Source organism: Diachasmimorpha longicaudata, chromosome 11, assembly GCF_034640455.1.
Source record: "Diachasmimorpha longicaudata isolate KC_UGA_2023 chromosome 11, iyDiaLong2, whole genome shotgun sequence".
NCBI classification, from domain to species: domain Eukaryota; kingdom Metazoa; phylum Arthropoda; class Insecta; order Hymenoptera; family Braconidae; genus Diachasmimorpha; species Diachasmimorpha longicaudata.
The window spans coordinates 3,919,435-3,946,804 of record NC_087235.1 but is presented as its reverse complement, the minus strand read 5'-3'; the positions used below and the strand labels follow the sequence as shown (position 1 = coordinate 3,946,804).

Below are 27,370 nucleotides of genomic sequence, written 5' to 3'. Positions count from 1 at the left end.
AATTATTATGCATATCTTCTTCAAAACATAATCTCTCCAATTTGCCTTCAGATTTTTCAGATGGTCCCTTTAGTTAACGGGAGAGCGGGATCTAGTCCTAAAAAATCTGAGGATCTCCAAGTATTTTTTACAGTTTCGTGCCGACCGCCCAATAGATCCAGAGTTTTTTAATTATAAAGTTTATCCAATAAAGTGCGTCGGAAATTTTTGAAGAATTTATGAATACTCGGAATCACTAGAATTAAGTTGGTCAAACCAGCGCGTCTCTTTAAACATTCTCTCCTCATAAATAAACACTAAAAATTATTTAAACTAACCGATCGTCAGCACTTTTAGGATGATTAATTAATTGAATAACAGGAGGAATTTTCATCGATGCCCCAATTTTAGGTCAACCACCAAAATTTCTGTTGCTCAATTGATTAATCACTCTGAAAGTGCTGACGATCTCTTTGTACGTCCAACGGAACTACATCAGGGCATCATGAGCAAGACAGCTTGCTTTGAAATCAATTACCGTATTTCTTCGATAAGTACCGGGGCAAAACAGGCTGCATATCCAACGCCTCTTGCAATCATCAATCACATTCCTCGAGGAACTGTCCCTGTGCGAATGCTTCATTATAAATAAAGTGAATGGGCGCCTCCTAAACACCACCATTCATCTTTAATAGGTGAATATTCATTTACTCCAGAACAAAAATGCCTGAAGAATATTCTCAAAAGGTTCCAGCACTTCAGTAACTTCTCCCTGAAAATCAAAACTGTTTTTAATCCTCCAATTAATTAAAAATCACCACCACAATAATTTGCATGGTACAACAAACTGACTTCCCTCCGAAAATATTGTTAAACCAAATAATCCCCCCCTCTCCATAAACTAATTCTCTACAAATTGAAGTGCTTCTGTCGACAATTATTGTTATTTAATCGATGTTATCCATAAAAAAATACAAACTCGATTAGACATTTTGCGGAATGGTTGAATAAGCACGCTTCGTCTCACTCAATAAATAGGATCTTATCTTCTGAAATGACTTTTTTATCTAATTAATTGAATTGGACACGAGATTCCAAGGAAGGCACGAGCCCCAACAGTCCGAGAGACCCATCACAAGAAGAGAAGAAAAAAAAACAAACAAGGCGGGGGGAGGAGGAGGAGGAGGAGAGTAAACTGGGCACGGATTTGTGGCTTACCGCCATGAACGCGCGCAATAGATACTTTCACCAATTTGTAATCATAAATCAGACGGCATCAAATCCATCGATTTTACTCGATCACCAATATTCGCTATTTCCCAAGGATCGGACACTGCTCCAAATGCAGTTGAATTTTATTTCACATGGAGCCATCGACACAAGGATAAATGAATAAAATAAATATCTCCATGATCGATGATCCATCACTAAACCACCATAAATTGACGATCACTTTGTTGCCATAACGGTATATCGAGAAAGAGAAAGAGAGATAAAAAAAAAAAATAACACAACCGTCCCTCTGTATTTCGTCATAAATATACCCCGTGGTCTCTAATGCTCGGCAAGTATATACATTAACTTCAACTTAATTAGCTCGTAATGTATGCTCCCCCTCCAAGCGTATCAGCATTCCCTGATTAAATAAACTTGGAAATAAAATAACCGCAGACTCGTAAGAATCACGATTTATTTTTCAATCCTACCGTTTTCCATTAATAATTGGTGCTATCCCCATACCCCCCTCTCCCCCCTCTTCATCATCCTCATATGAATAAAATCACCCAAACAATGGGGCAAAATACCCAGTGGTTTGACAAATAACAGAAGACGAGATAAAACGGTTAAACAGGTCATGAAAATAATCATCAATTCTCTTCCCTTTCCCAGAACCCATAAAATCAAAATAAATTGACAATCACAATTTATCTACCTCCCGCTAGCTTCCATAATCCAGAACATTTGTTAAAGTCAATGACTAATAACCGGAAGAAGTACTAACGGATTACTTACAACACGCTTCCAACATTGTCCCGATGCTGGATGTCGACCCCACGAGACACCTAATGAAACCTCCCGCTCATTGGGAGAGAGAAAAAAAAAATAATAAAAGAGATCATCTAAAACCACACATATCGCCATTACCCCCACCTCAGTACCTGTCCTTCCATCATTTGAAATTCCTAGCGCCCTCTGTCTCCCTCAGTTTGGTGGCGTCCTCCCCGCGTCTCCACGCATTATTCATCTCGCCGTAAGTTTCCATCCTTCTCATTCTTCCCCGTTGATTTTTTTCTCTGTCTGAAAGAAAAAAAAAATGCCACAGGGGTATCCGTCGGAGGAGTGAAGAGAGAAGGTGCAACGCACACAGGTACAGTCAGCAGTGAGGTAGTAAGTCCGAAGAACTCGGGGTACTGTGGTGCCTTCATTCGGCCATCTTGAATACCTGAGCCTCCGCATTGCTCGTTCCTCGAGGGCAAAAGGTAGAATATCTCCGGCAGAAGAGAAGGCTCCAGTCGCGATGTGTGTGTGTGTGCACCTCCTCGCCTGCACACAGCCGCGGACTAGCCCAGGTAAGACGGAAAAATAACTGGGTATGAGGTAGAGAGTGGGAGAGAGAATGAAATGATGAATAGAGAGAGGAGAGAGGGAAGCACTGGTGGATGGCCGTTGGGCCAACGATGGATCCGAGAGGGACGTCAGGCTCTCTCGAGAGAGGGCCCAAGAATGCTCCTCTTTCTTTTAAAACTCACATACACTCGCATACCTGTGGGATAACTCACACTGCGGTGAAGCCCCTTGGCTGGCACGAGAAAACTGTGCCCACACTGTAGTCCCACCGGTTCAGTCGTGCTGGGTCAGTCCACGGGATAACTTGGCACTGATCCTTTCTCGCGGGTTTATACACGTTTATTGTGGTATTACACTCACACGGTATCGTGACACCACTATTTTATAATCAATCATTTATCATTAACTCGTGGATAAACCGTAAATATTTCTTCATTATCGTTTTATCGTACATAACCCAACGTGCATCGATGTTATTGTTTTGGTTTTTGTGCTGTGATTGTGAGTGATGATTGTGATTGTGGATTCGAGATTGTTTATTATTGATAGGAGAGATAATGCCAATGGAAAATGAGACACGGAAGTTTATAAAAGCTGATGGAAGATTGGTTATGTTATATGCAACGTGCGATTCTTCGTGAGATGTACCGTTTCGTTGCTGAGATCGGCGATCGACTGTGACGAGTGTCATCTCGAGCGAATTCCGTTGGTTCAGCCGCTTTGATAAGTTGTCCACGACGTGCTCTTGGGGCTTTTAACCGGGAGAAAAACGTGATTCAACGATAAAAGAGTTTAAAACGCCTGAGAGAGAAGGAGGAAAAAGCTCGCCGGGGGGGTGGGGGAAATGATATTGGACGGTGGAGAGAAAAAAAAAAATACACACCGAACGTCGCTTTGATTCCTAGCGTCAATCTTTATCGTGACTAGAGGTAAAACGTGGAGGTAAGAAGAAGAAGCGTCTCTTGGAGGAGCGGCTGTTGGGGCCCGGTCAGTGCCCCCACCAAGTGCAGTGGGAATTCTCGTGGCGTGTTTACTCGAATTCAGGTGTAATTCAATAGTAATATAGAATCGGCATGAGTTTTCATGCCAGAGGAGAGTTGGCTAGAGGTTGAAATCGTCAGGGATATGTCAATATAAACGGAATAATCTTCACACCAGGATGAAAATTCGCTTGACAATGACGAAAAAGTGTGAAAGGTAGTGGATTGAACTAGTTTGAAGTGGGACAGGGTCAGGGGAAAATAGAAATGTGGAGTTTGACTGTCCTCGCCCTGGTCCTGGGACTCATTTCACCAGGCAATAATGCCCTGGTTAAGGATGACAGAGTCATGCCACAGAAAATCGCGAGGTTCGTGCCAAGGAGATCACCTATGCTACCGCAGGATGGTAGTATGGGTCTTGCTATGCAGAGTAGAGCAGTTGATACACGAGTTCAACTTGGTATTAGAGAGGGTGAACCAGAGGGTACACTTGTTGGTACAATACCAGTGAAGCCGGACTTCACATACAGATTCAATGAGCCCCCACAAGAGTTCACGTTGGATCCGGAGACTGGACAAATTAGAACGGCCAAAGTGCTGGACAGAGAGGCACTACCAAGTGATAAATTTGATCTTGTTGTTCTGTCCAGCCAGCCAACATATCCAATTGAGGTTAGAATTCATGTGATAGATGTGAATGACAATAATCCAGAATTTCCGGAGTCAAGCATAGCTGTGAGCTTTTCGGAGTCAGCTGCTGCTGGTACGAAATTACTACTGGACGCAGCCACTGACAGAGATACACCTGAGAATGGTGTTGTTGATGATTATTTCATCGTCGATGGCAATACCGATGGGAAATTTCGTCTTGATGTTACGGCTAATCCCAGCGGTGAAACAACGTATCTTCATTTAGAGACAACTGGTAAACTTGACAGGGAACAAGTTGAATTTTATTCCCTAAAGGTGTGCGCGAGGGACCGTGGCAAACCCCCAAGACTCGGTTATTTACTCGTTAATGTTACGGTACTTGACGTCAATGACAATCCACCGATTTTCCAGCAGAGTGACTACGTTGTTGCACTGAATGAGAGTGCACCCGTGGGAACAAATGTTCTCACTGTACAGGCTACTGATAAAGACACCGAGGACAATTCAAAATTAACATATTACTTGCCAGATAGTGAGGGACAATTTACTATTGATCCTGAAACTGGTGTTATTACAACCGCAGAATCACTCGACTGTCCACAACAAAGTTGTACCGCAATTCGGCCCGGTGGTAATTGTCCAAAGAGCTGTGTAATAACTGTTTTTGCCCGTGATCACGGTTCACCACGTCAGGATGGCAGAACTTACGTAACAGTTAATTTGCTTGATGCTAATGATCACGATCCAGAAATAAAATTCAGCTATTTTCCAGCAACAGCTGGATTCGCAACAGTCGATGAAAATGCCGCTAAAGATTCAATAGTGGCGGCTGTTGCTGTTGTTGACAATGACGAGGGTCTCAATCGTGAGACAAGCGTGGAGATTCGCGCTGGCAATGAGTTGGGTCACTTTCGTCTCGACAATACCCAGAGCTTCGACATTGTACGGGTTAATGGTAGACTCGATCGTGAAGAAATTCCAAAATATAATCTCACAATTGTTGCTACTGACAAAGGAATACCGCCAAGATCAGCAACAGCATATCTCGTTATACATGTTAATGATGTTAATGATCATGATCCAGTATTTCAACAGAGTGAATACTCAGCTGTGCTCTCTGAACTATCACCAATTGGTAGTTTTGTCGCAAGTATTTCAGCGACTGATGCTGATTCTGGCCTCAATGCGAAGATTTACTATGACTTTGACACCGGTAATGAACAATCGTGGTTTGTCATTGATCAGGACACGGGTTTGGTAACAACAGTAGCAACACTGGATCGTGAAATTCAGGGAAGTATTGAGTTGAGGGTCACTGCTAGGGATGGTGGGCCAAATCCGAGGTATGCATCGACACATCTGAGGGTCACTGTACTTGATGAGAACGACGAGGCACCAAGGTTTAGTCAGAGTATCGTCGAAGTAACATTATCCGAGAATACACCACCACACAGTTTAGTGGCAACCCTAGCAGCTGTTGACAATGATCAAGGAACAAATGGAAGTATTGCTTACAGTTTACACCCAAGTGTTCTCCGAGATTATCCAAAGACATTTGCTCTTGATGCACTCACGGGACAATTAACAACGAAAATTCCGTTAGACAGGGAAACAGTTGGTGATTACCGAGTGCTAGTGGTCGCACGAGATCAAGGAACTCCACCGCAGTCATCTACAGCTACTGTTTTACTTTCACTCGAGGACGTTAATGACAATGCTCCTGTATTTTATCCAAGGAGTTATTTAATGCCAATTCCGGAAGACACTGCACCGGGTACTGCCATTGGAAGGGTCACAGCTACGGATGCTGATGCCAGGGAAAATGCAAGAGTAAGATATACTTTGGAATCTGGAGGTGAGGGATTATTTACTGTTGATGAAAGGACTGGAGAAATAACACTTCAGGGATCTCTGCGCGTTGCACAGAAGACGCTCTATGGATTGACAATATCAGCGAGGGACAAAGGTGACAGGGTAGCTGGCCAAAATGCAGTAGTTGAAATTTTGAGACGAGAAGACTTAGAACATTTAGAATTTGATACCTACAATGGCTACGAGTTTAAAATTACGGAAGACAGGGGTGACTGCACTGACATCTCCCCGGGATACAACAGGGAAGTTGGATCTGTCCAAGTAACCCACTTTGTCACATCGAAGATATCTTACTCAATAGTTTACGGAGATCCTCGTGGCAATTTCAAGATCGATGAGCATTCAGGTGTCATATCAACAGCTGGGTGCCTCGATCGTGAGGAGGTTGCTTACTACAGCCTTCGTGTAGCAGCAAAAACTGGTCTAGCGCGTGGAATTACTTCAGTTAACGTGACAGTCCTAGATGTCAATGACAATCCACCTAAATTCCCAAAAGGAGAAAAAGGGGATGAGGTTTTGCTGAAGGAGAACGCAGCAGTGGGGCAGGAAGTCTGTCTGGCTAGAGCGAGAGATAGAGATGTGGGTGCTAATGCTAGAATAACTTACACACTGACGCATAATCCTGGTGGACAATTTAGGGTAGCTGAAAACTCGGGTATTATTTATTTAGATAAACCTATTAGATCTTCTCCAGGTACAGTGTTAACGTTAGAAGTAACTGCTGTCGATACGGGGGCACAACCACTCTCAGCTCAACATCAAGTGAGAGTAACGATTGAAGACGTCAATGATCATACACCAGTGTTTAAATTACCGAGCTATGAAATTTCACTGCTAGAATCAACACCTGTGAATGAACGATTCTTTGCTCTTCGTGCATCTGATGCAGATCTTGGCGCTAATGGGCGAGTTCTCTACAGTGTAACCGATGGAAATGAAGAAGAAAGATTTGGTATATTTCCTGATGGTCAATTATATGTCAAACACTCCCTCGATCGTGAAGAGCAGGACTATTATGCATTAGAAGTAACAGCTAGTGATCAAGGTGTACCAAGTCGTAGCTCAGTTGTACCCGTTGTTGTTCATATAATTGATGAGAATGACAATGCACCACAATTTACAAATTCCTCATTCACCTTTCACATACGTGAAAATGAACCACCGGATACATTTGTTGGAAAACTACTCGCAGCTGACAGTGACGTGGGAAGAAATGCCGATCTGACATTCTCATTACCATCAACCCAACAAGACTTTATTGTTGATCCGAGGAATGGTTTTATCAAGTCACTTCATGTTTATGATCGTGAGGAGTTAGTCGCTAATACAGGTACGAGTCATATCAGTTTAGAAGCAACAGTCACTGACAATGGTGTCAATCGTTTACGTGATAAGGTTAAAGTTACGATTTATATAACTGACGTTAATGATAATGCACCGCAGTTTCAACGTCTACCGTATCGTGTACAAATTAGTGAGGGTGCTACAATAGGTACACAATTGTTGAGAGTTTATACAACTGATGCTGATGAAAAACTCAATGGAGATGTATTTTATTCTCTTGATGATGGCAACCAACATGAAAGATTTATTATTGACGAAGCAACTGGCCAGATATCACTCTCGAAAAATCTTGATCGCGAGACCCTGGACAATTATGTATTGACTGTTGTTGCTCACGATGCGGGGTTAGAGGTGAGATTATCGTCGAGTGCAACAGTTACCATTGAAATACTCGATGAGAATGACAATGCCCCAAAATTTATCGACAACAAGTCACAAATATCGGTTATCGAGACAACACCAATCAATACAGAGTTATTGAGATTCAAAGCCACTGATGATGACCTTGGTGCAAACTCGGAATTGACCTTTAGTATCACCGCAGGCAACAGGCGTGATGCGTTTCACATTGACCCACTCACTGGCGCTTTATACCTGAGAAAACCTTTGGATTACGAGGAACTTGAAAGTTACACGTTGAACATAACATGCACCGACGGAGGTCATCCGAAGTTGAGCTCAGTAACAACATTGCGAGTTGACGTGATTGATGCCAATGATAATCCACCGGCATTTCCCAATACAGCTATTGTACGTCAAATTAGAGAGGGTATAACTGTGAGAACACCTGTGCATTCTGTAACAGCAGAGGATCCTGATTCGGGGGAGAATGGTGCCGTGACTTATGCAATTGCTAGTCAAGATCCTCAGGATGATAGGAGGCATTTTGGAATCAATCCGACAACTGGAGTTATTCACACACTTTTGCCAATAGACAGAGAAGAGGTGGACACATTTAAATTAGTGGTGGTAGCAACGGACAGGGCGCAGCCACCTTCAGCAAGACTATCCGCTGAAAAATTGGTGATTGTCATTGTCGAGGATTTGAATGACAATGCTCCAATATTTGTCAGCATGTCGGCAGCAGTCTTACCCTCTAAAACGAACCTGAACTCCAACCTGGGTAAAGAGATCCCAGTCTCTCGACTTCTGGCACGCGATTTGGATTCCAGTACCAACGGTCTCGTGACGTATGAGCTCATGAGACCAAGTGTCAATTTTTCGGACATGTTCAGGGTTCATAGGAGTACAGGGGTCATCACAATGAAACTTCCGAAGAGTCTGAAAGTTATGGAGAAGGCCACCAGATATCAAATTGGAGTCAGAGCCACTGACGAAGCTGTTCAAGCTGAACGTCGTTCATCGGAGACTTACCTAACTCTCATTGTACCTGGTGAGAACGATGATAAACCTGTTTGGGATCATCATGGTCCACTCGAAGGCACTGTGTATGAGAATGAACCACCTGGTACAAGTATACTACGACTAAGTGCACATTCACGAAGATCTGGCGTTGATATTGAGTACTACGTGACAAATGTAACTGCGGGTAGTGGTGGTGAACAAGTGGATAGACTGTTTGACGTTGATATTAAGAGTGGACTGCTGCAAACTTCCGGACCTCTTGATAGAGAGACTGGTGTCGAGTGGTACGAGGTGGAGATTTATGCTGTTGCTAATGGTGGCGAAAGATCCAGTACTTCATTCATCAAGGTAAGAGAATAAATAAATAATCAAGTACAAAATAAGGTAGTTTTTTGCATGATATTTTGGGGCGATTTTAATTAAGGAAATAATGCCCCCGATGATTGATGACAAAAGAAGTAAAACTCATGAATTTCTTCATTCCTCGAATAACGTTTTAATTAAGAAAAGAATTTCATCTCCCCCCCCTCTCTCACACCGTGTGATCGACTTTTGCGACACTCCCGAGTGATTAATGACGAGAAACGTTAGGTAATACACGTTACTAGGGTGAAAGTCCTCACCAACGGCCGTGTGGAAGCCATTACACGATGTAAATTACATGCAAATTTGGTGGTAATGCTTCCGATACATCTCGAAGAGAACGAGAAACTTTGATCTATGAGGCCAGATGGGGATAATAGAATCGTAACCTTATAATCATAATCGTGAAATTCACTTCTTTATTTATTTCATAAGGGATATGGTACTATTATTATATATATATTTTTTTATTTCATTTGGCTTGAGGCCACTTGTGTGATGACTTTGACCTCAACGCGACGTTTCAATTATTTTCACGTCGTAATCACGTATATTCGGGATCCGTTCTCTCTGTGTCCAAAAGCGACTCGAATTCTCTTCATCATCTTTAAAAACGAATTTTTCGCCAGTCCTCCACAGCGAATACCCATTCAAGTGGCCAAAAAATCTAATAAGAACATTGACAAATAGTTAAAAAAAATAATGTATGAAATAAGAAGAAATGTTAAAAGCGCGTTCCGTGGGTACTCCGGACGAAATCGATTAGACTCATGTGGTTCGCACCTTGAGGCGTGGTCGGCGTGATCACACGAAATAACTAAATGTGAAGTGGAGGAGTGAAAGAAGTATATGGTAGTGGTAGGTGATGATAAAGAGAGAAGTTGTAATATTGTGGTTCAAGGGGCGGTGGGAGGGTGGGTAAGGAGAGAATGGACCCTCTGTGTTTTACGAGTGACCATCTCTTGGTATATATAACACTTGGGTGTATAACTCGTGACGTACAACGGAAGCCTGATGACGAGTCCCTTTCGTAAAAGTATAATAAGAAAGAAATGAAGTGAGAGTCAAGGAAGGGTGAAAAATGTTTAAAAAAAGGGGAGGGAGGAGAGAGTTTTTTGTTTTTTTAAACAAAAAAGGTGAGTCGTTTGTGAGGATAACGAGTGGTTACACGTAACTCAAGTTAAATCAATCCTGAGCACGCGATTCTTTAGACTCAAATAATCTAGATATTTCAGTTGCGATTAAATATTTAATTACGAACGATTGTCGCTGTAAAAAGTCAGTCCTCCTTGCTTCTTCCCCCTCTCTATTTTCTTAGTTGGCGTATCTACGGTCTTGCTTTTTCTAGTCGTTGTCCAGTACAACAGAACAGAACAAAGACAAAATCGTCCGCGTGCCAGGAAGTCAAGTCTTGCGGACAAGGAGTCGGTTTGCCGTTGGGGGGCTCGGTGATGCGGTTCGAGAAGGGCTTTATATTGGATGAGAAAAACTTGATCCTACTCGGAGAAGTGAACTCGTACGATGACGAAGAATCGAGGAGGGGGAAAGGGGGATATCTCTGTCTATCGCGTGGGACCAAATGGCTGAAGGTAGCTCTCTACAGGCGATCAAGAGCCAGGCTTTCGATGCTTTTTTCTTGATGTATTTTTCGACCTCTTACCGCTCAGCCCGCCCACCCCCATCCCTTCGCCATCTCTCCACTGGTTTGCTTTTATTCGATCATGCTGGGGGACACTTATTCCGTGCATTTTGATAAAATTATTTGTTCTTGTGGGGCTTTACTCGACATACGAGTGAGCTGACCTTTTTTGTGGTCGAGGGAGTCTTTATGAATATGTTGGGAGTTACATGGTTGCGATGGGAGGGATATTTACGGCTGAATGTTGCGGTCCTGCGGTGGGGGGTTGTGGAGAATTTTGAGATGGTTTTAATGATTATTCGGAGTCACTGATTTTAGGGGGTTTTTGCGGAATTTTTTTTTTTGCGAAATTTTGAATTTTATGTTTATCCTGGGACAACTGCTCATTGAGGCTGAGTTTACCAATTTCTTAATTTCTAGTCTTCTCATGAAAATACAAAATTGAAATTTATAGCTTTGATTTTCTCAGGAGATTCCATCGAAAAAAAAATATTCAAATAATTTATAAAAAATTTCAGACGTAAGTTTTAGACCGAGCAAATCAATTCCTTCGCTCTCGGTGGAACGAAACAAGAAAATATTTGCATACTCCTCGAGATGTCATGAATTTCTCAATTTTTAAATCATTTTTTTTTTCATGAGCGGATAGAACCTCGTACTCCTCGGCTCCTTTATTTTAGACAGACCCGGAGAAATCTTATTCCAGGAGATTGTTTCGATAGATAAGCCTGGGATATTGGGAATTAATTTTGTGGATGAGTTTATTGATTGTCACAGTATCTAACGGACATGATTACTCATTGAAGAAAATATTCAGATGATCAATTTTTCATTTTTATTTATTCAATCTTATTGGACATGAAGAAATATTTGACTAACCGGTATATATAGGTGGTTTTGTTATTTTTTTGGGGGGGTGAAGAGGGGGAGGGGGAGGGATTTTTTTTTTATCTTGGTCCCACCTCATTTGCATGTTTTTTTCGTATGGGTAGCCTCTTGAGACAGAGTAAGGAATTATTGGTAATCGGAGGATTCGTTTATCAGTGTTTCTGGTCCACTCTGGTGAACACTGAAATGTAATCAGGGAGGTGAGGTGAATTTTTTTTATTTATTTATTTTTTTTTTTCTCCAACCGAGTTAATGTATGTGTGCACCTTGGAATCTTGTTTCGGTGTTACAGTGGTATGAGAGGAAGGGAGTTCCGCCTACTTATATTGATGTACATATTCCCAACTACGCGTGTTTCGTTTGGATAGATTTTATCTCTGAAAACTAAGCACCACGCAACTACTGTTCCAACGGTAACACACGCTATTGACTCACACCTATCCTATCGTATAATATAACAACTGCGGAAGAAGTCTCATCTTCCACGGAATCTTGCAAATTACACCGAAATATATTTTATTGAAGTTTTTTCATCTACCCCCACTGCCTCGGTAACTCTAGAGTTAATCTGAATATGAGAAGATGAGATGTTTTTCTTCCGTAAAAATTTGCGTATTTTATAGCCAGAATTAAGTTACATGGGGGTGATTTAGGGGCGGGGGGAGGAGGAGGGGAAGGGGATGTGGTGGAGATGGGAAATTTCCGGTTCCGCAAGGCGGTTGTTCACCTTCGGAAATCTTTCGTGGGAGAAAAAATCAGGTATTGAGGACGTTGCGGACTACAGCCTCTGTTTAGGGTTTTTTTTTTCCTCTCGTTAATGATGTTTTAAGCTTTTTCGACTGTATGAAGGATATAATAACTCGTAATGCGAAAATATTCTGCTCCCATGTTATTCATATACCATGTGAAAAAGGTTGTATCCCGATACGGATGGTAAACGTGTAGCGAAATATTTCTCTTCTATTGTGAAAAACTTGACGCACTACAAGCGTACTCCCATGAAAAGTAGATGAAGAAGAACGAATATCGTGAATTTTGTTGAATAAATATTTAATTTGGGGTCAGGAGATAATTGCATGTGCTGGTAACAGTTTTTGATCAAAAATTCCTCCGGAATCTCGAGAAATTTCAACTGCGAAAAAATTCATTCCATGAAAAAGTCAATAGATACGAAATTTGGGGTCAATTATTGCAAGATAATTTCTAGAAATTCGGGAAATTCAATGACACTTTGTCTAAAATGTGCACTGGTCTAAAATAACAAGTTAAATGTTTAAAAATTCGCGGTGGGACAGAACAAAGTGTTTGCAATTTTCGTCCTTTTTATTAATTTTTTGCAATTTTCAAGAACCAAATATTTATTGTTCATTTTTCATTCCTTTTTCTTCACGTGCAACTGTCAACTTCAAACTCTTTTCTCTCTCTCTCTCTCCACCTGTTGCTCCTCATGGGGAGGAAAAAAATTCCGCGCCATCGTGAAGCAAAAGATATCACCAGGGCTCGTGATTCCTCAAAAATCTCCGAAAAACAAAACCCTTTGAATTTTTATCTCCGTCAAAATGGCAACGGTGAATTTGACCAACGGTCAAACAGTTTGATGCGACAGTTTGTATTTTATCATTGGCTTGATTCGCCAGCCCCGGGGTGTATTCGTAGGCAAAAAAAACATCAAACTTCGGTATTAAGGCGGTGATGGTGAGGTGGATCTGAGGAGGTAAAGAAACACGAGTGGGGGTATACACACGCAAGGCTAAGTTGCGTTTCAGCTCGCGCGGTATGTCCTAACGACGCATGAGCGATGCGAAGACGAGTATGAGATGGCATTTTTCGGTGAGCGAGTTGCGAGGGAGAGAAGGCAAAGAAGGGCCAAACACTCGGCTTACCTCCTCCCTTTCAACCTCATTTCTCCTTATTCCCCACCCTTTTGAATATCTGCTTCTGTGACTAAAGACTTGCGGCCTTTTTCCTCACCCAAATGACGGCAGATTATCGTGAAGCGTTCACTTTCTTCTTTCACCTGTCCCCTCCAACCACTGTTCAAATATTTTTATCAGCATACCGAGTACTGAATTGACTCGGGGGGGGGGGGGGGAATTGGAATTAATCAGGTAGTTTATTTCATTGTCAAAGCTCCGAATTTACGACAGTGACATTTACATTATTAAAAATCCAAAATCGCTGATCCCTTATTGCTCCCAATTAATTTTCCATTCTCTACCCCAATAACAACGCAATATTACAACCCAAAACATTAAATTTATTCCGTTAACATTATCATACGATTTACCAATCCACAAAATTTACTGCTAAATATTTTTATCAAAAATATTTCCCCATAAATTCTCACAAATACAAACAAAACAGTCCAAAGTCAATCATAAATTTTGTTGGAAATGGTGGTTAAAATTTTTCGAAAAGAAAATAATTGAAATTAAAAATTTATTAATACAATTTTTTACATATAATATTTTTCAAAGGGGAATTGGGTAAAGAAAACAGAGGACCCGACTCTGCATCGCAGCAGGGTACACTTTCTGGGGCCGCTCCTTCACCATTTCAGAGAGTCCTCGATATTGCTTCCCTTTCCTCTCTCCCACCCCTGTATCCCCCTTTTCTTTCCCATACATGTATACAACCACATATAAGTTTTAGACTCCCATTGAAATCAGCCGGGGGCCCCCGTGCCTTTGCCCAGAGAGAGCCACCACAAAACGAATGGAATTCCGGGACAGCATACCGTTTCTCGATGGCTGATTGTTCCCCCGGCATATCTTTTCGGAGGATCCCTCGTTTTTTTTTTTTTTTTTTCTCTCCCTCTTCCTCTTCTCTTCATTTCTTTTGCGGGATATAGCCCAGCAAGTCTGGATGGGTCCTTGTATTGCCCATTGGGATATCTTAAGAGGTCTACAGGTTATAACCTGTCTCCTCTACCCCCCTCCCCCTCTTTACACCCCGTCTCGCTGCGGACTCATCATCCCAGGGATAGATTTTCACGGGGACTAAGTAATGCCCGGGGAATGGACTCGTGTTCCCTTTTCTATTTCCGCAACAATGCAGAAAAAGGGAGGATTATTATTTTTATTTCAGTGGATATTTGAGGGTGTCTCGTTTTACACTTCTACCTCAAAAGGATCTTGTATTGAATGAGAAATCGATGGAGAGATGAAAATTTCATGGAAATTGAATTAACAAAGAATACGGAAGATCCTGGGGGGATTATTTTCTATGAGAGGTTCAATATGTGAGAGGACTCCTATTGAAATGAAAATTAGGGGTCACATGAGACTGTGGGGCGGAAATTCATGACATGACGTTTCAAAATTGATGGAATGGTGGTTTAGAAAATTTAAATAATTTTGATTATTTATTAATAGAGTGAAATGGCAACGATTCTGGACTGAATGCAAAAATCGTCCATTTTTTTTCGGGAAATTTCTTTGTTACGTGAATGAAAAATCCAAAAAATTCTAGGTTTTATCTACTTGGGAAAATCATAAACCGTCACAATACATTTTTATTTTCCTGGTCATGTGAGGATGTTTCGTTTTACGCGTTTTCCTCTAAAGTATATTGCATTCCCTGGAAAGCAGATAAAGAGATGAAAATTCAATGGAAATTGAATTAACAAAGCCCCCAGAGTCTTCTAATATTTTTTCTCACTGAAGACCCCCCAGCACCGACATAATTCCCATTGAAATAAAAATCGTAGTACACGCGACACTCCATGGTTCCAAAAAAAAAGAATTTTTTATTTATGACACGTCGCGTTTTTCAATCGATAAAATAGCCAAAAAGATATGCCTGAATAATTCTGGAATGTTGTAGTCACAGATGAAATCATAGCTCTCAATAAAATTTTATATCATTTATTTTTCACATGTCGAATATCACTTCTGGCAGTTGGGTTTCTTCTTGTGAGTGATTTTTTTCTCGGCTTTTTTTTTTTGACATGTCATTTTTAATCTTTGAGCCATTTCATACGAAAAGGATTTCGCAATGGCACGACCACAGAGTGTTCCACGCCCGCATAGAGAAAGATACAGTACTGGTGTGTATATTTTGTAGTGGCGCGAGTCCTCTTTGGCTCGAGATATTTATAATAGCGGAGGCATTCCGCGGCCAGGAACAGCGGGGGTCCAAAAGGACATGCCTCCATAATGGCTCCAGTCATTTCGTCTATTTTCTCTCTCTGTCGTTATAAGACCCCCTAACACAGACACCATTGGGCACCGCCTTTTATTGCACTCCTTCCTCCTGCCACCCTTGTGCCCTCCCCCCTTCCTCCCCCCTATTCTGTATCCATAAACCTATGCGTCTAGAAAAATTATGATGTCATATCCCACCATGGAGAAGTTCTGGCCTCGATTGTCAACGAAGGAAAAAAAACTACTAGAGAATAAAATCCACGACCTTTTCGAAGCCTTTTTGTCGGAGCCGACAGGCTCAGACACGCGTGTGCGGTATGTTTTTGAAAACGGATTAAACTGAGCATTAAAATCCTATTGGGACTGATGCTCCCAATTTTATTCCGATATTTCATTTTTTTTTATAGTCTTTGAGTCATGGATTGGAAGAAATAATTCTGTTTGGATACAGACGTGGGAAGAATCCTGGTGGGAGTAATTTTTCGGGGGAATCTCGGTGATAGGGAAAATATTTTTTGATATAGTAAAGTAGAAACATTTGTCTTAGGGGAGAAGCGATAGAAATTTTATCGGAGATTGGGAGGAACTACCTGTTTTGGAATATTTAATTTATTTTTAGAATGCCCGAGGGCTTAATTCGTTGGATTCTTGCGTCAGAAATTTTCTCGAAGTGTTGGGAGAATATCGAGTACCTGATGGTCTACAATTTTTTTTGTTGAAGAAAAATTAACGAAATTAAAAAAAAAATTATTTGAAAAAGTTGGAGGGGTTTTTCTGTCGTTTTACAAAATTCAGTTAATTAATTCTTGGAAGTTGGAACAATAACATTAACAGTTTCATTTATTTTCTACTCGCGAAAATGGTTTTTATTTGAACGCGTGGAGAGGACGTACCTTCCGCGTCCTCCGAGTGTAATGCAATATTTAAAGAAATAAAAAGAAAAATGTTAAAAAAGTTCCGTCAATTAATTACCGGTGCCGTCGGTGGTTTTTAATTATCCAATTTAATGTGGCCGATCTTGGTTCATTGGTTCGCCCAGCGAGACAGGCTTATTTTGCGCCTCCACCACCTCTCCCTGACCACTGAGTATACACCGGCGTTCCTAACGCAACACTGTCTTCAATATTCTCTTCCTTATATTTCCTACTTTTTCTCCCCTCGTTCTCTCTCTTCTTGGTCGTATGGGTTTGTCTCGTTTCGAAATCGCGCGACGATACCACACCATCGTCATTAATAATCCAACGTTGATCAATGAGAAAATAATGAGCCGACGACGCAACACTGAATTTAAAGCCCTCAATGGCTTTAATCAAAAATAATGATTATTGTTCAATTTTGAATTACTTCTGGGGGCGACAAAAAAGGGGGTACATTATTTTGCCATTATCGGATAATTTCGGATCAAATTAATGGGGAAATTGACTTCGCATGTGGGGTACATGAACGCATGCATAAATTTTTTTTAACGACAAATTACAGGAGGAAATTTAAGGTCGAATAAATTGGCAGGGGAAAAAATTATTTTCATTAGGATTATCATTTATCTTAGATTTTCATCTTCAATCGTGTGATCGTGATTGATAACGCATTATGTGGGAATTTATTCTCGACAATGTGACAAGTTGTCGCTGCAAATTTTTCGGGATTAATTAAAATTCACCGGATTTTTCGTGAAGGATCAAATGTATTTGATCGGCTATTAACAAATATTATAATTATCGACATTAGAAAGTTTCTAATTCAACATATTCAGTTGCATCTTCCAATAGAAAAGAAATTCCTCTCGATAGATCTGTCCATTCTTTCGCACTGGTACATCATTAAAAAAGTTGTCTAAATTGACGTGAAAAAAATTATCTGTATTCATAGAATCATTCGTCAGAGATTTTCATCTTCCGTCATGTATTCGTCAGATGGGCCTTGTGATCCAACTAGTTTCGGAATTGACTGCTACATGATTTTTTTCAAATGATCATTCGTGACTCTCTGAAAAAATAGACACATCCAAAATTAACGATCTATTTTTATGGAATAAAATCCCTAGACTATTCACTGGGACATTTTTTCAACTAATTAAAATTTTTATGATAACTAAACTACGGCCGAGGGTTGGATTCATCTTTTTGCGTTTGCATCTTATTAAAAAAAATAGAAGTTGTCTAAGTTGACGTGAAAGGAATTGCCTGTATTCACAGAATCATTCATCATAGATTTTGATCTTCACTCGTGTGCTCGTAATTGATGAAACTAGCGGCCCAACTTGTTATAGAGTTGAGGGTAACATCTGGAGAGGTCCTGGAAAATCCGATAATTGTCTGGGGTAATCTATTGGGGTTTATTCCTGGTTAAAGCGTTTCAGTGTCTTTCTTCAAACTTCACGAAGAATTATTTCCCTTCAACATTATCGCCGAACTTTGACAATAATTGCAGCATTGCGGGAAAAATTGCACTATTTTTCCATAACGTCCCAACAAATTATCATAATTACTGGTAACAATAAATTTAAAAAATACAAATAGTATTTTTATACAATTCAGGACTTATTTTTCCAAATTGTCGCTGTTCCATTACCAATATTTAACAAACCTCCCCCCCCCAGGACCATGTACTTCCAATAAACCGTAAACAACTCGCAGTGATATGTTTTCACGATTAATTAAACTCAACTTCCCCAACATCGGCTCCTTCCACGGACAATAAACAGTCTCGTCCGCGTGTAATTAATTTTTTAAATTTTTTTTCATCAGAAAAATTTCAGTTGTTCTCAGTCAATAAACAAAAAATTATTATCGTCATGTCAGTCATTTCAGTTTGACATTCCGTCCAGAGTGAAAGTACATTGTATGTGAGAGGGACATGTTTCACTGGAGGCCTGTCGAACAGGCCCCAACATATTTCTGTGATCGGTGTTCCTTCAGTCCCCGCATTATCATCATTATTGAAGTGTTTACCGTAAAAACATGGATTGCGGTGGATGGTGTTTTTTTTTTAAATTCTCTCCATCAGACAAAATGAAACGTTAAAAACCACCATAAAAGACCAACTGCAATTATCGGCTTCGATTCCGCGTACAGCGGGGGGTTGACAATTGTGTACGTGGTAGGTGGATAAAAAAAAAAATGTCGAGCACGTGCACCCGCGTACAGGTTATATGGATAAAGATTGTGGAAAGGGTATGATACTGCCAGGGGGTGTGGGGGAAGAGGGGGGGTAAGAAGGAGGAGAAACGATCGGTAGACGCATTCCGGGGCTCTTGTGCCGGTCGGTTTTGTGGAGAGACGCTTTTTCAGGGAATTGAGGAGAACCGAGGAGGTAGATCTCACCTTCAGGTATACAAAGAACCTCAATCTATGGACGTGAACTCATCATTTTTGCGTCAATGATTCTCGAGTGGGGGTGAAAATATTGGAGACAAACAGATCAGGGGAGTGAGACTCGGTAAATTTGTCTTGAATGTGTTCAGTAGTTGAGGGGTTCAATGTAAATACAATGGTGGAGGGGGGAGGGGGTCTAGGAAGGGTTAAATGATGGTTAGGGAAAAAGTTAGGGAGAGGGGGTAATTTTTTTGAGGTATTTGTAGGGAAATTCCACAGACGGAAAGAAATTTTAGACGCAGGTTAATTTTAATGGGGAAATTAGCGCCGCGAGTCTAATTTTTCCAACAAAAGTTGAGTTAAAGGAGTTGATTGTCATTTTGTCCCACGTTTTGCCCACTAGAGGTTTCATTTTTATCCAAAAACGAAAGGAAAACGAGGAAATTGATTAAAAAATGGGCCAATTAGAGTAAATTAATGAATTAATCAAATTCAATTGATTTCCAGGGTGGTTTTTTGAACTTGCAATTCAAAATAAATTTAGTGTGATCTCCAATTTATTTATCTTCGTTGGACACCCCCATTCAACATACCCCAAATTCTTCAAAAATATTCAAACAAGATTTTTTGTTGCACTGACTCAAACTCAACGAAAATTGTTCAAATCTCCGGAAGGGATTTATCACTCTGAAATGGAACACTTAACCGCTTTAAGATGCTTTTGAAGTTGAGTCCCAGGTATCCACCGTTCTCCTGTCCTTTGACAGGCGCCCATCACATTCCCGTATTTCAAAAAGCCCTGATTCCATCTGGTACCCGAGCCCAATTCCCTATCACCAAACATCGTTGTGTCCCAAAGCAGTTGAATTCCAATGGAATTCTCGGCCCAGTGAATCCCACCTCCATGTGCGCTACCATTGGTACAAGGAAACAAAGGCCTAAGTAGTCGACTTTGACAGCTTCTTAATTCTATTTTGTAGTGCTTTTCATTTGTCACCTTGACACTTTTTTCACCGAAAAAAAATACTCTAAAAAAACGTGAAGTAAAATTTTCCAACCACTGATTCATCAATTTTTATTATTGTATTTGTTTATCGCGATTCATCACAATCTACACGAAGAAAAAAATTCTTTAAAAATTACCTACCTGTTTCATAATCTGCCAGCCAAATTACTAAACAGTTACGCATTTTTTCACTGAACGTTCTGCACTTTTTCCTAAAAATTTTCTAAAAAAGTGCGTAACTGTTCCGTAATTTTTAAGAATTGTCCTTTCCGTTTACATTTCATTCCAATTTACCCGACTTTCCCCTAAAAACAAATCAAAGAAATTAATTGAAAATTCATTCCATCCCGTCGCACCGAGCCTAGTACCATAAATGCTTCATCAAAATGTTTTTTTATTGTAATTAGCAAACCTTGATTGAGATTTAACCAAAAAAAAAAGTTCTTTCACCGGTTCATCTCCCCCAACCGCCCAAAAATTCAACTTCAGAAGCCGTTTGCAATATCTCAGAAAGGGGCGAATAAAAAAACATGTAAAGTCCAAATTTGCGGGGCAATAAAGATCCCAACGGGAGGATCGACACGTGTCCCTGGCGGTCTGAACCGACAAATCACTGAAAAAAAACAACGAAAAACAAAAGGAAATGAACCAACGAATCTTACGATTTCATTCACCTTCTTTAAACTGGCCTCCGCTGCATTAAGCAGTTATAAATAGATACCGAATGTTAATAGATGTTAGTCGCGTGGGCTCGCGCGGCTGATTACGCTTCACAGGCACTGGGCGATTAACCCTCCCCGCCTTCGTTTTACTGCCCAGTGTGGTATACGATGCGTGACCGTAAGGCATATTCGCTTTTTTTTCCCCGCCAGAAATTTTTACAAATGGTTTTCCGGGTGGATGAGGCCCGAGGCTCTTCCAGCGCATCCTCCTATCCCCTCCCCCTTCCTCACCGTCCATTTTTCCATTTTTTCCCGAACCTTAGGAGAAAGCAAAATGTCGTAAAAGTCCTAATAACGCCGACCAGGAGTATTCTTTCGCGAAAATAACAGTAATAACTTCTCCCCGCAATGCAAATAAAAATATCCGGATATTGTGATTAAATAATCATCTGCATTACTCCCCATCCCCTGAGTTATTTCCCCCTTACCCCCGGTTAAATGTATTTTTATCTAATTAATTGTCATTAGTCACTCCTCAGCGCGAGGAGGCCAGAAATAAAATTACACTTTATCGGAGTTATTCGATTCAACAAATTTGGCGAAAAAGCTTTTAGTGAAAGAATGTTGCTCCTTCTAATAAATAAAATTTTCCCATCAGCATCGAGTCCCGGTGAAAAAAAAATGCCTGAAAATATATAGAACAACAAAATATTCAAGAAAGTCGTCGGTTCAGTTTCTCTCTTATTCCCTTGGAAAAAAAAAAAATGCAGTAATGTAAGCTTTAGTTCTTCGAAGGCGTATCTACTCATAATCGCTCGACCTTCGCATAGTGGCCATTCTCGTTATAAAACGTGGTACGTGTGGTAAAGGTTGGTTGAGGGTAGGTTACGCGTATATGCGTTGAGTGAGAGAGAAAGAGGGGGGAGAGAGAGTGAGAGAGTCCACTCGGGCTTTTTATCTCACCAAAGGAGAGCCCGAAGCCCGCGCTCGCTAATGACCCACCGATACCGCTCCCACCGTTTTCGGCACACACTCAAACATCAGTGTCTCCTCTTTTCTCATCCCCTTTATTCGTCGTCTCCTCTCTTTTCGGTGTACCACCGACAAATGCTTGCCGGGAGGGCTGACTACGTCTTTCAGTATTTTTATATATAGGTGTATTCCAGGTTAGGGCGGTTGTCTCGTCGGTCTTGGGAGCCCCCGTGGGGAACCGATACGACGTTTGGATTTCACGAATTTTTCCAACTAAAAATTGTCTCCGGGGAGTTCTGCATTCTTCGCCGGGGGAAATTATGGGCTTTTGTCATTTGAATGGTTTTATTAAATTCAGGGGATTCGGTTTTTTATAGCTATTCGCGTCAGCTCTAGATGTTGAGGCATTTTTTAAAAATTATTTCGGTGATTGGGAAGGGATATTTTTATGGTCTTGTTTGAATACTAGTGATTTTACTGAGTGAATTATTTTTCCACTTAGAATTATCGGCGACTTTTTTCCAGGATATTCAGTAATTTTTACTGCCACAATGTCAGTTCATTAGCATTATTCAGAATTCCTTTTTACCCTGGAAGTATTTTTCCTGTCTTCCCCTTTCATTTGTCCCCAAAATTGTCGCTCCGGGGTTCTGCGTTTGAATACTCGTCGAAAATTATGGGAATTGTTGGATATTTTGGTGGGACAGATGTATATTCATGAATTTTCCATTTCTGAAAATTCACTTCTCCACTATCTATCATTTGTTGAATACTTCCGGCACTCGTAGAATTCATTATAAATTTTTTTTCAACGCGATAATTTTAGTTCAAATAAACAAAGAACTCAGATATTTCAAAAAATGAACTGTTGTCGACCATTTATTCTCCACGTCTTTAAATATTTCTTGATAACTCTCTTGTCCCCTTGTCTTCGTCAGTATCCAACGTCCGCAGAAATTGTTGATTCCCCATTAATTTTCTCCCGAGTGACGAGTGAAGATAGATAAATAAAAAACATTTAAAATTCAATTCTCGTGCGTTAGGCGGATGCATTACGAGTGTCAGGGAGTGGTAATGTGAACTTGAGAGGGCAACTTAGAGGATACGTATATATCCGTATATCTTTATAAGATTATACACTATTATACATAACAATAGCATACATATGTCGCCCGCGAGAGAAGTTTCTCTACCAACTCCGGGGGTATATCTCTGTTTTATTTCTTTCGCCTTGTGCGTTTCCACACACTCACCAGCCACCACAGAGACGCAATTACGACTGATCATACGTATGTGTTGCTCGTGTGTATGTGTGCATACGCCTTGAATCGCCCACGCGCAATGCACACGACGTTTGCACATTATTTTCAAGTATTTTCTTTTATTTTCATTTGGCGAGAGAAAATAAAAAGAGATAAAAAAAAAAAACATTAGAAATGTCATTTCATTTCTCACTCGTGTTGTTCCGATGATTTTATTCTCCGATCCTCTTGATAAATGACACCACCGACAAATTTTTCTAAACCACACGGTGATTTATTGTAGTTTCTCTTCTCTCTTTTTTTTTCTATTCCCCTTCCCCCCCATTCTCGTGGGGGTAATCTGAAACGAGGACTTTTACACGCGAAATAAAATCGTGTCAACTTATTCGATCCTCTTTTGTTGATAATAGCAGTGGTTTTACTGGCCATCGGGACCAGTCAGTGTCGGGATTCCCTTCGGGCTCCCTAAAAATTAAGGAAAAAAAAGCTATTTCTTAAGGTTAAAAAAATGTAAATCGAGGAGTCCTTTCACTTCTTTTGAGTCACGGAAATATTCAGACGTTTTTTGATAGCTCCACACACCTGGACATGTCCTAATCGCCAGTTGCATTAGCAGTTTCTTTTGTTTGCACATTCTTTCCGTTAAAACGTCTCCAGAGAGGAATAAAATCTAGGTATATTTGAGAAGAGATAAAAGTGACAGATCCTTAAAATTTGTAACGGGACTTTCTCCACGAAACGAAGCATTCCTGCACTTTTTTTTTCACTCAGAGGTCTTATCTGCAATTGTGGGGGGTCTGAAATAGACTGGAACGTATTGGAAGGCCCCGAAGAATTTTAGAACTTGAGTTTTCTTACATTATCCGGTCTTACGGATTTTTCAAAGACAAAATCCTCTGAAAATTCTTTTCTTTCTCAAAATTGTTCCAGACGCTTATCGGAAACTCTGGAATATTTTCAATGGTGAACAGGTCAGTGCGGAAAATCCAACAATTGTCCAACAAAACGCTTTTCTGTTTTTTTGATCGCGATTTGCGTAAAAACCTTCTGGCGAAAAAAATAATCCCTCTCACTCCCTTCATTTCTATTCTCCACCTGGACAATTCCTAATCACCTTCTGGTGCTCCCACCACTGTCAGTGTGAATTAGCACGCCCTTTTGTTTGTGCATCCTCTACCGGGCTCACACCCGTGGAATGCCGTGCCCTCTTTCAATCCCAAGCGTAAATAACCCAGCGCGAAAAACCCAGCAATAAGAATAATAAAGCCAGTGGGAGGGGGGAAAAAAAAAATCAGCAACAACAGCACCGGAGCCTCCTTATCTCGTGATGCACAAGAACGGTATGTTCCTTCTTCGAGTCAAAAGACCGCGTGACATTAATTTTGAAATATTATTTATCCCCACTACCGTACAGTATTCACCACTCGGTTAAACCCGTACTGGTTCATCTTGACCTCGGTTATGCGCAAGGATACGCGAGAGGGATGCCGGGGAAAAATATGAAATAGTGTTACTGGGTCGTTAGGGGGAGTTCTCCGACACTTATGGTGTGATTTATCTCAACGGCGAAAGCCAAAACTAAATATAGCGAATGAGGTGAGACTAGGTGTCTGGAAGAAGAGGTGTCACTTAAAAAAAAAAAAATACGCGAATGAAAACGAAGTGAGAGGGAGATGATTCACATGGAGAGGAAATCGGGGGAAGTAGTAAACCCCCGTGCATTGTCAGGCATTTTTTGGGAGGGAGTTTAGGGAACACGTGAGGGAATTCTCATTATGTGGTTTACTGGTAGGAAACTATACGGAGAAAAAATCAATATTTCCCGGAAGTAAATAGATATTTGGCAAAAATATTTTTTTTCATAGTCCATGCTTGGAATTTCAATTAAAAATTTTTAATAATTAATTTCACGTGACAGGGAAAATAATGAAATAAGTAGAAAAATTAAGTGCAACTGTTCACGTTCCACTCATGTTATATTTACATCAATGCAACATCGAAAAACAGAACTAAATATAGTGAATGAGGTGAGACTAGAGGCGTCTGGAGGTGACACTCGAAAAAATTCGCGAATAAAAAGGACTCGTAGAGCAAGATATTCGCCAAAAAAGCGAGACGAGGAGAATAAATAACCGTACTGGACAATGGGACTGATTTTTTTTTTTTTTTTTTCAAAGGAGTGTAAGAGAGTTTTGTGTGTGTTTTTACATTTCTCGTTTTGTTTTTTTACCTTGATTCTCTTTGGGGCCTCGTTTGGGGCCGGGCCCAGGCCTCGACCCACGCGTCTCCTGGTAGTCGGAGATATCATCTCGGTTAACGATCTCGCAGGGATTCTTCCCCGATAATCGTTCCTCCACCCGAGTGAAATGAAAAAAAAAAAATAAATAAAGCACTGAAAAATTGAAAATGAGTTAAATAAATAAAACGATCGATTTTTGTTTACTTTTATCAAAGAACATTCTTCTGATTATGTGTAGCTTTTTTTTTTTCTCTTGATTCGAAAATTTTTACACGTTTGAGGATGTAACCTGCGGGTGATTGAGGGCGTGGAGCCCCTCGGCCCTGTGAATATGGGAGGGTGAAAAAGAGAGAAGTGAAATGAGTGAGAGAAAGAGAGAGATTAAAATAAAAAGAGTGGTGATGCCGTGGCTGTGCACCGAGTTCGGCTTATCGGGCGTACATCCTCACTCGGAGATTAGCATAATGTCTGCTGCCCTGTGCGTAGGTAACTCCTCCACTCGTTCCTCTCCTCTCGACTCATTGCCACCATACTCAGTATCTGCTCCAGCATTCCTTCATCTCCATCTGCTACAGCGACATAATAATGTTATTTATTGGATAGAATAAGACAAGTGGAGGCTCTTTGAATTTACATTTTTCTTTTTCAAACGGGAAAATCACGGGAGGAAGTGCCTAGCTGCACTCAGGAAAGTGGGAATTATCTGTGGGAACTATCTTATCCGTTTCGCGCCCGCACCGGGGAAAATTGTAGGTTTTTTTTTTAAATTTATCCTTTTAATTTTTTAAACGCTAGTTCGTGGCGAACGGCGAAGAAAACATGAAAATACAACGGGCCGTTTCTATTCAATCAGATTGGTTTACATGGAAGGAAAAATTGTTTAAAAATTACGTGACTGTTCCGTAATCTACCGGTCAAAACAGCATGCGATTTTCTCGACATTGGGACGGTTCTGATACATGTTAAGACCCGGTTGGAAAAGGTCACGTGATCACGAACCGCCATCATAAATTAATTGTTGAAATAATGGCTTTATTAGAATCAAACATAAGTACAAGTCTGTGGGAATAATAAGCGAAATGCGGTAGTTGGGTTTAATAACTATTAAATAATTATTTTGACTGTAATCTGTAATGGCAAATAATTCCAATTGGGCTTTAATGCCTGATTTTTTCATGCTAAATCCTGTAGATTTTAATTAGGAGAAAATTATTGGGCCAATTTCCACAATCGTTCGGTGAAAATCATAGAATAATTTGTCTTTCAATAATCAGTAGAAGACTGGATTTTTTTTTTAATACTAAAACTATTGTTAGTATTATTTGTTCCCTAAAATAAAAAAAAATGAATCGTCTATCGTAAATTTTCTACTCAAACGGAATTAATCCAAGTCCATATTTAATTCGGTTCAAGTCGAAGCACTCGCTCCGGGGATAATTAATTAGTGAATAAATTTGCGTATTATTAGTAACTATGGGAATGCTCGTGCATCCTGTGCAGACCCTCCCACGCCGAGTCATTCTGGTAACAATCAATAATCCATCGATCAAACGTTTGCCTTCAATTTGTACAAATGAGAGCATTGTCTCTCTACGGTGCACACCATACAAGGATATGTTGTTCGAGAAATTCTACACAGTCATCCTCGATCATCCTTTTAAATTGCCTCATTTTTTTTTTTCATTATGTACAACTTTCACTCGTTTTTTTCATCCAGTTACACAACACAAGTCATGGGCATTTGAAAATGTAGATGATTTATTTATCCTGTAGGGCTGCATCGACTCGACGGTATACTCGAGTTGTGGTGAAGTGGGGGTGATTTTACGGAGAAATTCAGTATTGTTTTATGAGAATTTGGGGTGAAAATGTTTGTCATGAGGGTTGATTCATTTAAGGTTGCAAAATTTTTTTTAATCGATAAATTTCGGAATTTTTCTTTCTTATATTTGTACGGAGGGAAGAATTCTTTAGAAATTACGGTTCCATTCCGTAAAATGTCAGTCAAAATAGTATTCAGTAAAAATTACGGAACATTTTGGACTTTTTCCTGAAAATTTACGGAAAAAGTCCGTAACTGTTCCGTAATTTTTATTGAATATTGTGTTGACTCGCGGATTA

At 40.4% G+C, this 27,370-nt stretch overlaps 1 protein-coding gene across 2 annotated transcripts in view; it reads left to right on the top strand.

Annotated features, from left to right (window-relative positions):
• Positions 1–2,456: 2,456 nt before the first annotated feature.
• LOC135167314 (cadherin-related tumor suppressor) overlaps positions 2,457–27,370 on the top strand; it is a 97,491-nt gene continuing 72,577 nt past the window's right edge. Inside the window, exons 1-2 of one of the 2 annotated variants that reach the window (XM_064130384.1) lie at positions 2,457–2,549; positions 3,097–9,107. In XM_064130384.1, coding sequence (XP_063986454.1) covers positions 3,795–9,107 — 5,313 coding nt within the window. In that variant the 5' untranslated portion in view covers positions 2,457–2,549; positions 3,097–3,794. Of the gene's footprint in view, positions 2,550–2,810; positions 9,108–27,370 lie in introns of those variants that run through there. The other variant, XM_064130383.1, reaches the window with a different exon arrangement.